Source organism: Delphinapterus leucas, chromosome 2, assembly GCF_059928025.1.
Source record: "Delphinapterus leucas isolate spDelLeu-1000000601 "Yukka" chromosome 2, BTC_Dleu_Yukka2, whole genome shotgun sequence".
NCBI lineage: Eukaryota > Metazoa > Chordata > Mammalia > Artiodactyla > Monodontidae > Delphinapterus > Delphinapterus leucas.
The window spans coordinates 144,292,416-144,305,363 of record NC_143130.1 but is presented as its reverse complement, the minus strand read 5'-3'; the positions used below and the strand labels follow the sequence as shown (position 1 = coordinate 144,305,363).

At 37.9% G+C, this 12,948-nt stretch overlaps 1 protein-coding gene across 21 annotated transcripts in view; it reads right to left on the bottom strand.

The window, feature by feature from the left end:
• The window catches only part of SYNE2 (spectrin repeat containing nuclear envelope protein 2), a 348,050-nt gene that overhangs the window by 130,641 nt on the left and 204,461 nt on the right, over nucleotides 1-12,948 (bottom strand). For all 21 annotated transcript variants that reach the window (XR_016392190.1, XM_089907796.1, XM_089907794.1 and 18 more), the window contains 4 exons: nucleotides 8,723-8,908; nucleotides 6,907-7,029; nucleotides 5,478-5,660; nucleotides 3,027-3,158 (listed from right to left, as the gene is read on the bottom strand). Coding sequence is in view for 20 of the 21 variants with exons in the window: in XM_089907796.1 (XP_089763922.1) it covers nucleotides 3,027-3,158; nucleotides 5,478-5,660; nucleotides 6,907-7,029; nucleotides 8,723-8,908 (624 nt within the window). In the remaining variant the exon portion in view is untranslated. The remainder of the gene's footprint in view (nucleotides 1-3,026; nucleotides 3,159-5,477; nucleotides 5,661-6,906; nucleotides 7,030-8,722; nucleotides 8,909-12,948) is intronic.

Sequence of the window (12,948 nt, the reverse complement as noted above, 5' to 3'; positions counted from 1 at the left end):
GAGCTTTACAGCAAGTGCTGTATCAGAAGATAACCTGCTCCTTTTTAGCAAACCTGTCACATATTGGAATTTTGTCCCTAATGTATTCCTTAATCCCCCAGTCCATTCATTCGTTCCTTTCTTCCTTATTTCTTTTTTTAAAAAATTTATTTATTATCTATTTGGTTGCACAGGGTCCTTAGTATAAGTGGCAGGCTGGCTCCTTAGTTGTGGCTCGCTGGCTCCTTAGTTGCGGCTCGCCAGCTCCTTAGTTGTGGCATGAGAACTCTTAGTTGCAGCACACATGTGGGATCCAGTTCCCCAACCAGGGCTCGAACCGGGGCCCCCTGCACTGAGAGCTCGGGGTCTCAACTGCTGTCCACCAGGGAAGTCCCATTTCTTCCTTACTTCTTTTTTTCCATCCATCCATCCTACAGATATTCATAGAACCATTACTTTTTTTTAGAGACAAAGAAACTCAACATGTCTCCACCTATAAGTGAGAGTTCTGAAGTCCAGAGAAAGAAGGTGATTTTTCCAGGGCTGCAGCTAGTGACAGAGCCTAGACCTGGACTTCTGACACCCAGCCCCCATGGCTCTTGTGCTACTGCACACATTCCGACACCAATACCCCTATTCTGTCTGAAGTTAAATTTCTCGTGATTGCTTTGGGAAATGATAACTTAATTAAATCTGAGTTGGCCGTGGTGTCTGTCCCTTTTCAATAAACACTACACTTCAGAGGAACAGTGCCTCCCAAGAGACGTTAATACTACAGCCATTAGAATAACACTTACAGAAACAGACTAGTCTGCAGAGCCACTAGCATTATGGAGACAGAGAAGGGCACAGAGCGGCCATTCTCAAAGTGGCATCTGCAGACCCTAGGGGGTCCACACTCTATAAGGTCAAGATCATTTTCATAATAATTCTAAAATGTTACTGGCCTTTCTCACTGTGTTGACATTTTTCTCTGTGTGATGTCGCAAAAGCAATGGTGGGTAAAGCTACTGACACAGTATGAATCAAGGCAGCGATATCAACTATATTAGTAGTTACTAGATGCTTCACTATCATGAATTTAACTGGGAAAAAAAGCCAGCTTCACTTAAGAATATCCTTGATAAAGAACATGTATTTTTAATATTCTGTATGACAAAGTGGGAAGCCTGCATAAAGCACTTCTGCTATGTACCAAAGTTTAATGGTTGAGGAATAACACTCATGTGATTAAGTTTCAAGCTAACCTATCCTTATTTTTCTCATAGAATACTGTTTTTACTTGAAAAAAAAAGATGGTTGTTAAACTATACATACATAAATACATACATATATATGTAATACATATATAAAGATTTTTCTGAAGAGGTAAATGTTAATATTAATAAATGTGAATTTTTTAATATCGGCTACTGAAATGTGTCATCATTTGGAGGATCTACATGACTACTCAAATAGTATTTTCCAAACGATCAAACATGATGTTATAAAATCATGCATGGTTGGAGATCCATTCCAAGTACAAGACAGACCAATGGATTTTAATGTAAGAGTATGAAAAGTTCACTGACATGGCTTCAAATTCCATTTAACAATGAACCTCTGAGTAATTCTACTTGTTAGAGTTTAGTGTAGTTTCAAAGAATGTCCACAATTATTCAAAAGGGTTATTAAAATAGTTCTCTCTTTTCCATGTACATGTCTTTGAGAGGTTAGATTGTCTTTATATACTTCAAAGAAAATGACATACCTCAATAGATTGAATGCAGAAGAAGATGAGAATCTAGCTGTCTCCTAGTAAGCCAGACTAATGAGATTTGCAAAAATCTCACTCTTCTCACTACATTTTACATTTCTGAGTTTTAATATAAACACAAGCTCTTTGGGGTCCTTTAATTTTTTTTTTAAATTTTATTTTGTGGACCTCAGAAACACAGAATTAGATTAATCATACTCCCTGCTTCACAACTTGTTTTCATCATTGTCCATGCATGGTATGCTCTTTTTTTTAATAATTTTTTTAAAAATTTTTATTTATTTATTTTTGGTAGTGTTGGGTCTTCGTTGCTGCATGTGGGCTTTCTCTGGCTGTGGCGAGTGGGGACTACTCTTCAATGTGTGTGCAGGCTTCTCAGTGCGGTGGCTTCTCTTGTTGCAGAGCATGGGCTCTAGGCGCACGGGCTTCAGTAGTGTGGCAGTGGGCTCAGTAGTTGTGGCTTGCTGGCTCTAGAGTGCAGGCTCAATAGTTGTGGTGCACAGGCTTAGTTGCTCCGCGGCACGTGGGATCTTCCCGGACCAGGGATTGAACCTGTGTCCCCTGCATTGGCAGGCGGATTCTTAACCACTGCACCACCAGGGAAGTCCCTGGGGTTCTTAAATTTTTTAATGTAAAGGGAAATGTGACACTTTTACAATACTCAATCTTTAATAACCTGAGTCTGCCTTATTGAGTCCACCACTTAATAGCTGTCTGTCATCTTGGACCCCTTTGTACTTCACTTCAGACATTAAGAAATTTGCCCTACATCTCACAGCTGGAAAGTGGTGTAACGTGGCTTTGAACACCATAGCAATTGCGTGCCTACATCAACTTGATGGCAATAGAGAGTTAACATGCAAACCATTGTAACTGGGTCCACAGGACATTGTTAATTAGGGCATATGGAGAGGCTGCTTAGTATACGGAACTCTTTATTACAACAGCATTCAGTCTTTACTTCTAAAGCCCAGCCTGCCTGACCCTTATGCCAGAAAGCTAGCTGGAAAGCCAGGTTGTCCAAATACCATGTGTTATATCAGCTTCTTTGCTACCAGCCAGAATGCACCAAGTTGAGGCTAAAGACACTTGAAGAGACTTCCATTATGATAATTATATAATAACCTATTTTATGTAATAGGAATAAAAAGTAAATACACACGTAAAATACCTTCAGTTGAAAGAGAGAAGTAGGAAATACACTGTATCATCAAAAAGGGCTTGTAGACACCAACAGCTTAGAAAGTGACTGTTGAATAAACTGCTGGAAAAATGAATGAAAGAAATATACCTGTACTTGTGGCAGGTTGGCAGCTCGGTCTGGTGACATATGTTCATGGGAGAATTCAGCTGAATAATTATTTAAGATCTGTTTCAATTTTTCTATTTCTTCATCGCATTCATTTGTCTGTTTTATGACTATCTATAAAATAACCCCCCCCAAAAGAAGATCAATGGGCTACTTCCAATGTCTATTTCCATCACAAACTCCAATCAATTATATCAATACACAACCATACAGATTCCAATAGGAAATGGTAGCCTCAATACAGAGAACAACGTTCGCAATGCTGGCACCTGACCTTCTTGCTCCACTTAGATGCTAGAGCACCTTGGGTTCAAGTCTAATTAGACATACGTTTGTTCTTAAGTATTCCCAGTCTAACGGGCTTATTCTGGGAAGCATTTTATAGCACGTTAACATAAAGTTGCTAAGTTTATGAAATTACTGATATGTCACATACGCCATTTTAATACATATTCCTTGCGGGGCTTTCAATACACAGAAAGGTGACAATCCTGATTCAGAATGGAAAGGGCATGTGATTTGAGAAATGATGGGTTTTCCTGGTCCAGACACATCCTCACCTGGTACCCCTTGGGATCTGTGATATACATTTTATGGTAAGAGGTTGAGGTTTGAGAGCAGTCTGAGTTTGCAGAATAAGGCAAAACCAGAACAATACCTGGAATCTAGTGTTAAGGGAATAGTAGAGCTTGAGCTTACTACCTGTGTGCTAAACGATATGATCAAAGTGTGATGAAAGATAAAGAAACGGACTTCAAAAGAAAATCTAGATATTTCCTTGTATGCTTCACAATGAAACAAAATGCTTTTTGAAACTACAAAGTTTCTGGCCAACACAGAATTCTTCCTTGTATTTTCTTTAATATTTAACTATAATTTTAGCTGCAGGCTGGAAATCAATAACTATGTTTGCTGCACACACCTGTTCCCCAGCCTTCAGTAATGAGCTAAATCCCATTACTCCCCCCAAAAGTAATTTGTCTTATTTTCCACAATGAGAGCACTTACAATTATCTAAGGTAGAAATGAAATGTACCATACTCTAATGATTTTCATTACCACTGGCTTACTTAGCTTTGAAATACCTGAGATGACATCTGATTTCCACTAACACAATAAGATGGAAAATTTTAGCAGCACATTTTGATATCTAACTTGGCACAAAACCTAATTTCCTCTTCTACTGCTCCCCCTTTCATCTTGTGAAGGAGTCACTTTAAAGCATAGTTAGGACTGTTATTTTCTTTTTCTGACCAGGAGACCAATAAAGCACAAAAAGATTAAAAGTAACAGATCAAATTTTCTTTTTTTTTTCTTCTCTTTATATTATTAAAAAAATAGTACATTGAGTGCCAGATCTTTTTTCTCCCTGTGGGTGTTAGGAAATGATGTCAGCTGATCAGTAGCCAGGCCAGAGAGACTACATGAGCTAAGACTCAAACCAGAGATTACAATATCCTCAAATCTTAGGAGAACAGAGTGACCACCAAACGTGAATGAAATTTAAGAGGGAGAAAGAGATAGCAATTTTCTTCTTATAACCAGGGGATGGATGGGAAGGAGGAAAAATAACCTTTCCTCTTACCCTGACACACCTAATCAAGAAAAGTAGGCAGGAGGGGGTGTCTACCAAGAGGGCTGAAAAGTCTGTGGCTCTTTCAGCAACTTTCTTTTCCTGTAGGAGTGGTTGTTGATATAGCAATACCAACCAAAGTAAAATGTAATTTCTATCTAATGATAATTCCTGCCTTGAGACAGGAGATCTATCAGAAGAATTTTAAAAAGCCCTCAGGGAGAGGCTAGAAGATGTCATCAGTTAGAAGGAAGAGACCTCGATATGAAGAATAATACTAGGGTCTAGAAACTCAAATTCTTTTCTTATCTGTACACAAATTAATCTCAACATACGTTAACTCTGGTCTTTCAGAAAGTCATCTGACCTTTGGACACTAGTCTCCTAATGTGTAAAAATAAAAATGGCAAAGTGCCTACCCTACCTGTATCGTGTTGGTAATAAATTGAAATGATTAATAAGAAAGCAACTGAGAGGTATAAAGACATTATTGTGGGTCTGTCAGCCTCATGAGACTGCAAATGCACGGTTCAGGTTGAATCTCTTCCCACAGCATTTTACCCATGTAGATCTTCAATAATTAAAGAATGGAATGAAATAGAACAAAACTAGACTTTAATGTCTTCAACCAGAACAAGAATAAGAGCTGAGAAAAATCACTTTAACCTCATTTGAGCAACAAGATACTCTCATATCAAATGCCACCTCCTGGATAATAATACTGGAAGAGACCAAAAAGAATCAACACAGGCAGCATCTTTTGGTCATGGGAATTTGACCCGCCCAACCATTAAAACAACACCAGCTTTTGCTGAATATTTTCATCCAATAAGTTGGCTGTCATCACAAAAACCACTCACCTTTAATAACTCATTTTGTTCCTGAGTCACATTTTCCAACAGTTTTATATCTTGTAAAAGCTCATCTGTCCGCTGAAACACAGGCAGAGGCTTCATTCCTGTCTGGGGTAACCTCAGTTCCACTTGGTAAGACACGATTTCAGCAATGGTTTTCTTCATGGGATGTATATTTTCCAGTATGACCTTAGATAAACATGGTATACAAGTGAAAAAAAAAAGGCCACTCCTAAATCTATTCAAAATTAAACTTTAGTCTTTATAGTTTTGAGTTTTAAAACAGTGTCTTAGCTCAGGTTGAAAAGAACTAATATATTACTTGTGATTTGGCAGTTAGATAAGGTCTCAGGAAAGAATGCCTGGGGCAAGAGTACCCTCCCAGCATCACGTGACACCTTTGGACAACCCTTTCCTTCTTTCTCCCTCCCCCCCCCCCCCCCCCGCCTCTCTCTGTAGAACTGTTATGTGCTTCATGTGTTGTGACCAGGCAGTAAGCTGTGGAAGAGCAGGTATTGCCTCTTACTAACTTTCACAGCAACTGCACCCAGCACAGGGCTTCCCACATAATAGACCCTCAAAAAATGCTTATTGAATTGAACGGAACTGTCCTGCCAAATTTCCTAAGTCCCAAAACTGCACTTATATTTTGTTTTAATGACATCTGATCCATAGATATCTGGATTTACATAATGAATAAATTAGGAGAGAGTATTCACTTTACTAAGTACTTCGTATGTATTATTTCATTTAATCTTCACAACCACCCTAGGAGGTAGATATCATAACTTCCCTTTCACAGGTAAGGAAATTGGGTTCACAGAAGTTAGAAGACCCAGGTGAGGGCACACTGTAAGAGGCAGGGTCAGGATTAGAACCCAGGGCTGCCTGATCCCAAAGCCCATGCTCTTAACTGGTAGGCTGAGGGGGAAGCAACATCTGTATGCTGTTTAGTATGTCCCAGCTCCTGTGCTAGGGGCTCCATATACATTATAACTGTCCAACATAATCACCACAATACCAATGTACAGATATGAAAGCAAATCCAAGAAATGTTAACCAATCACTCAAAGGCACACAGCCAGTAAGCAGGGCAGTTGGGGCTGGAACCCAGTTCTTCTGACTTAGAGGCTTAAGTGCTTAGACTATTAAACAAACACCTGGGTTTGACGTGAAGGAAAAACTACCAAACCTTGAAGTTTTAGGAAGAAATTAAATGAAAAAATAACCTATAGGAAAATTATAGATACATAGATAGCACTAGAAATATGATTTAAAATATGATGTTTATAGTCATTCATATCTATTTCCCAACTTTACTTTGCTCTTACTTTAGCAAGATTAAACACTTTTTATCACATCATATTATTACACACTTTAAAATAGGCATAGTAAGTATTAAGAGAAAATATTTTTAATAATGATCCATGCTTACCTCCCCATGCTTAAGATGCTCTTCAGGTGAAAAATCAAATATTTCTTTTGATAGCAGGATAGCTTTGATTTTTGAAACTCTTTTCTCCATTGATTTTACTTCCGTTTCAATGGCAACCACATCCTAGAATTTCAGAAACAAAAAAACACACTCATGCAGTATATGTTATATGTTAATAATCTTTCTAAAACACAATTTACTGCCATTTACTCTATTCTCATATTTAACCAAAATATGTTTGCCACTTATATCACTTCAAAACTAACCAAGTGCTACACGGATAACGTGGACTGTTTTCAATAAAAATGTTGTTCTGTTAGTAATAGCACACCACAATACAAAGCATTGCTTATACTTACTGAGTTAAAAGATCCTCATGGGGTCAATTTTCAATTATTTATGCTATGAGAACAAAAGTAGTATGCATCTGAACAAATTTTAAGTAAATTCTCAAATATCTACAAACTCTTTAGATTTATCTTTGGAATGTCTTTAAACACTTGAATACAAGTGGGTCAATGCTGAAAAAATTCTCACTACTTTAAGTAAAATGGTAAAGTCACCCTTGAGAAACAAACACACAAGGAGCTGGAAAATTGACAGATTTTGGTGCCAATTCCCTAACAAACTTTTGCCGTGTGGAGAGTCACTAAATTACCTTATAACCTACTCAAATTAATATGAACAACAGATCATTTATCCAGTGGCTATTCTCCCATCAGTGTCAACTTCTAGAAAGTGGCCAAGAAACTTAAAGTGAAAATGCTGCAATTTGTGCTCTCAAACCTACATATTTATGAATATGTGCTATAAAACCTACATATTGAGGTCCACTCACACTGTAAGAGGGCCTTCAGACCTTTAGAGCTTTATGGAGATAAACTGAAGCAAAAATAATGCAGGGAATAGGAAAAACTACATAGAAATCATCAAAGGATTTCAAATTATCACAACTTGGAGCCATTCAATGTAGGACAAACATAACTTCATATAAGCAAATAAAGCAGTAATTATAGTAATTTACCTTCATATTATGAAACATTCAGTTATATTGAAATTATTTTCTATACCATACGTTTAAGAAAATACATAAATATATACAATGTATTTTATGGTAATTTCCATGAAAAGTTGTAGAAGCATTTAACAATTTTGGAATAAGCTTCAATAACCAAGAATATTTAATAAGTATGATTCTCTGAAGTTACATAAGTGTGGTGCAGGGAATGTAACTGAGAAATAAAAGGTAAATTATTAAGACTAACTGCATCTGCCTTTGCTGTGTGACTCCACCCTTAAATAAATGCCTCACATGTTTCGAGCCAAAATAAATAAAATTATTTAAAAATCCAGTGGCTGGGGCTTCCCTGGTGGCGCAGTGGTTGAGAGTCCGCGGCTGGGGCTTCCCTGGTGGCGCAGTGGTTGAGAGTCCGCCTGCCGATGCAGGGGACACGGGTTCGTGCCCCGGTCCGGGAAGATCCCACATGCCGCGGAGCGGCTGGGCCCGTGAGCCATGGCCACTGAGCCTGCGCGTCCGGAGCCTGTGCTCCGCAACGGGAGAGGCCACAACAGTGAGAGGCCCGCGTACCGCAAAAAAAAAAAAAAAAAAGACTACTTCTGGACTGAGAATGGGGATATGATTTTTGTTGTAGTTGCACTATAGGGTATAAAGTAAAATGTAATTCAAGAAATAACATAAATGAAAAATGTACCAGATCAATGTGTCTTCATAGAACTGATTAGTAGTATAACTCTAATTTACTAAATGAAATATACATTTAAAATAAGAAGTCACATCGTTATAGTGCTAACTTACATCAGCCATTCGTTGAATCTGGGGAAGGCTTTCTATGATTTTTTGTCGTAAAGCTACTATGTGATGACTTAAGTCTTGTATAGGCTGTGCTAAAGTATCTGTTTCAAAAATTATTGACAAGCCTTCTAGATCCATGAAAATTGAATGCAAAAGATTGTGCTTCTGTTCTGCATCTTCCAAAGCCATCTAGATAATGGGAAACATGAAAAAAGAAAAACATCAAGATACTGGAAAAAGTTGACTGAAATTATATCAGAGATAATTCTATAACTATGTATGGTGACGGACGGTAACTAGACAGTGTGGGTGATCATCTTCCAATACATACAAATATTGAATCATCCTGTTGTACACCTGAAACTAATAAATGTTGTATGTGAATTATACCTTAATTTAAAAAATTAAATCAGAGAATATTTGAATTTGTCTCAACATTTCATACTCCTGTTCATTCCCAATTTCATAATAAAACATTGAGCATTCTCTCTTGTCAAGGGCAGTATATGACTATAGAATGTCTACCCCATCTTGGTGGGCTTGCAGCAGCTGTTTTATACCAAGTAGCCCTGCTCCTCCAGCCATCGTCAACAGAATCAGAAACACTTGACCTATAAGTTCATCCCTCTATAATTTGGAATTAGGGTCAAGAAAGCCATTCGTATATGTATCGCTGATTCACTTTGTTATAAAGCAGAAACTAGCACACTATTGTAAAACAATTATACTCCAAAAAGATGTTAAAAAAAAAAAAGCCATCCAATTGGCTGGACTTGTAATTTTGGGAAATGGGTTTGACAGAAATAGATAAGTGAAGTGGGGATGGGAAACGACGAGGCAGTCCTGGTGCCAGTGTCCTCCTTGGCCTTACCATCTGGAGCCACTGACTTCCATGAAACACCCCTATAGCTTGAGTTGACTTGAATAACTTGATACCAAAAGAGCTCTATCTGATAAAACCAAATATAAGTGGAAAACATCCATTTTTAGAATTCCTTAGACATTCTTCCTTAGAATTTTTCTTTTGTTCCTTTAATGATTATAATTATTAACTTTCAAACTTAAGATTTCAAAATATCTCAGCCACCTATTGGAAGTATTCAACCTGCTAATGTAGTCTTCAGGTAATCCCATAAAAAATAACTGTTATGAAAAAGAGCATTTACTTATGCAACCAGACTTCTAGTCACGAGTCCCCAAAATTAATCAGGTTATTCAGAATTTCATATTGACCTTATTCCAAATCCTAGCAGGAGAAAACTTGAAAGGAAAACAAAACTTAAAACCAATGCTTTTCCCAATAATACTATTTACAATAGCATCAAAAAACCATAAAACGCTCAGGAATAAATTTAACAATTTACATTAAAGAGAAATTAAAGAGGACCAAAATAAATAGAGAGATACATCCTGTTCCTGGATGGGAACAGCCAATATGGTTAAGAGGTAAAGTCTTGCCAAAGTGATCTGGATTTAATGCCCTCCCAAAATTCAAACAGACCTCTGCATAGATATTGACAAGATGATTCTAAAATGTATATGGAAATGCAAAAGATCCAGATTAGCCAAAACAAATTTGAAAAAGAACAAAAGACTAAGTTGTAGAATTTATACTACCTGATTTCAAGATTTACTATAAAGCTGTAGCAATTAAGACTGTGTCATATTGGTAAAAGAATAGACACATAGATCAACAGAACAGAAGAGACAGTCCAGAAACAGACCCATATATATGAGAGGTCAATTGATTTTAACAAAGCACCAAAGTAATCAATAGTGAGTCTTTTCAAAACATGGATAATCCCATAGAAAAAAAATGAACCTTGATTCTTGCTTCATATCATATACAAAAATTAACTTTATTTACTTTTTTAACATCTTTATTGGAGTATAATAGCTTTACAATGGTGTGTTAGTTTCTGCTTTATAACAAAGTGAATCAGCTATACATATACATATATCCCCATATCTCCTCCCTCTTGCATCTCCCTACCCCATCCCTCTAGGTGGTCACAAAGCACTGAGCTGATCTCCCTGTGCCATGCGGCTGTTTCCCACTAGCTATCTATTTTACATTTGGTAGTATATGTAAGTCCATGGATTACAGACCTACAAGTAAGAGTTAAAACTATAAAATTTCTAGAAGAGGAAATCCTTGTGACCCTGGGTTAGATAAAGATTTCTTAGATACAACACAAAAGAATAATTTATAAAAGAAAAATATTGATAAATTAGACCTCCTCAAATTAATAACATTTGCTCTTTGAAAGACAATATTGAGAATGAAAAGACAAGCCACAAGCTAGGAGAAAATATTTGTAAATCATATATGTGACAAAGGATTTTAGAATATTATATAAATAATGTTTACAATTCAATAATAAAAAGACAAATAACACAATTAAAAACTAGGCGGGCTTCCCTGGTGGCGCAGTGGTTGAGTCCGCCTGCCGATGCAGGGGACACGGGTTCGTGCCCCGGTCCGGGAAGATCCCACATGCTGCGGACCAGCTGGGCCCGTGAGCTATGACCGCTGAGCCTGCGCATACGGAGCCTGTGCTCCGCAACGGGAGAGGCCACAGCGGTGAGAGGCCCGCGTACAAAAAAAAAAAAAAAGGCAAAAAACCCCCAAATAACTGAACCGACATTTCACAAATGAAGCGTACAAGTGATAAATAAACATATGAATAAATGCTCAAATTAAAAAATCATTAGTCATTAGAGAAATGCCATTTAAACCACAGTGAGATACCACTACTTGTCACTAGAGTAGCTAAAATTTAAAAGACAGATACTATCGAGTGCTGACAAGAATATGGAGTCATTAGAACTCCAGTGGGAATGAAAAATGGTAAAGCCATTTAGGAAAATAATTTAGCAGTTTCTTAGTTAAATACCATAAGAGCCAGCAATCTATTCCTAGGTATTCATCAAATGAAATGACCTGAAAACCTATGTCCACACAAAGATTTGTATATGAATGCTCACAGCGGCTTTGCTCATAATAGCTGTTGCAGCTCCTAAAATGGCCCCCAATAATCCCCACCTCCTGGTACTCATGTCCTTACAATTAGTTCTCTTGAATGCAGGCGGAGCTTATTGATTTACTTCTAATAAGATATGGCAGAAATGATGAGATGTCACTTCCAAGATTAGATTATAAAAGACCGTTTCTGGGGCTTTCCTAGTTGGCGCAGTGGTTGAGAATCCGCCTGCTGATGCAGGGGACACGGGTTTGTGCCCCGGTCCAGGAAGATGCCACATGCCGTGGAGCGGCTGGGCCCATGAGCCATGGCCGCTGAGCCTTCACGTCCAGAGCCTGTGCTCCGCAGCAGGAGAGACCACAACAGTGAGAGGCCCGCGTACCGCAAAAAAAAAAAAAAAAAAAAAAAAAAAGACCGTTTCTGTCTTGGGAGCTCTCTCACTCTTTTTTAGATTGTTCACGGTGAAGGGAGCCAGCTGCCATGCCATAAGGCAGTGTTGTGGAGAGGCCCTCACATCTGTGAATGGAAGTGGATCTTCTGAAGCCTGCCAACAGCCACGTGAATGAGCCTGGAAGTGCATCCTGTCTCTTCCTTCACCCAAACTAAGCCTTCAGATGAGATCACAGCCTTGGCTGACACCTTGACTGCATTCTCATGAGAGACCTTGAGCCAGAACCACTCAGGTAAGCCATGCCTGGATTCCATAATTCTTGTTTTAAGCTGTTAACTTCAGGAGTGATGTGTTACAACGCAATAGATATAGAATACATAGCCCCAAACTTGAAATAACCCAAATGTCTATTAACTGGTGAAGGAATAAACATATTGCATATTTCCACAAATGGAATACTATTTAGCAGTCAAAAGAATAGACTACCTATAAATGTAACAACCTGAATGAATCTCGAAAACATTAAGCTAAGTAAAAGAAGTCAGGCCCAAAAGACTGTATGATTCTATTCATTGGATAATGTAGAGAAGACAAAACTATAGGAATAGAAACCAATGAGTGATTACATAGGGCTGAACATAGGTAAAAGGATACTGACTGCAAAGGAGCACAAAGAAACTTTTTGGGGTGATGGAAATGGTCTTTATGTATTGATGGTGGTAGTGGTTACACAACTGGATACTCTTATCAAAACTTACCTAGCTGTACACTTAGGTGTTTTTTACTATCTGTAAATTATACCTTAATGAAGTTGATTTAAAGAACAAGTTGTTTTCCTATTTTCTACAATGACA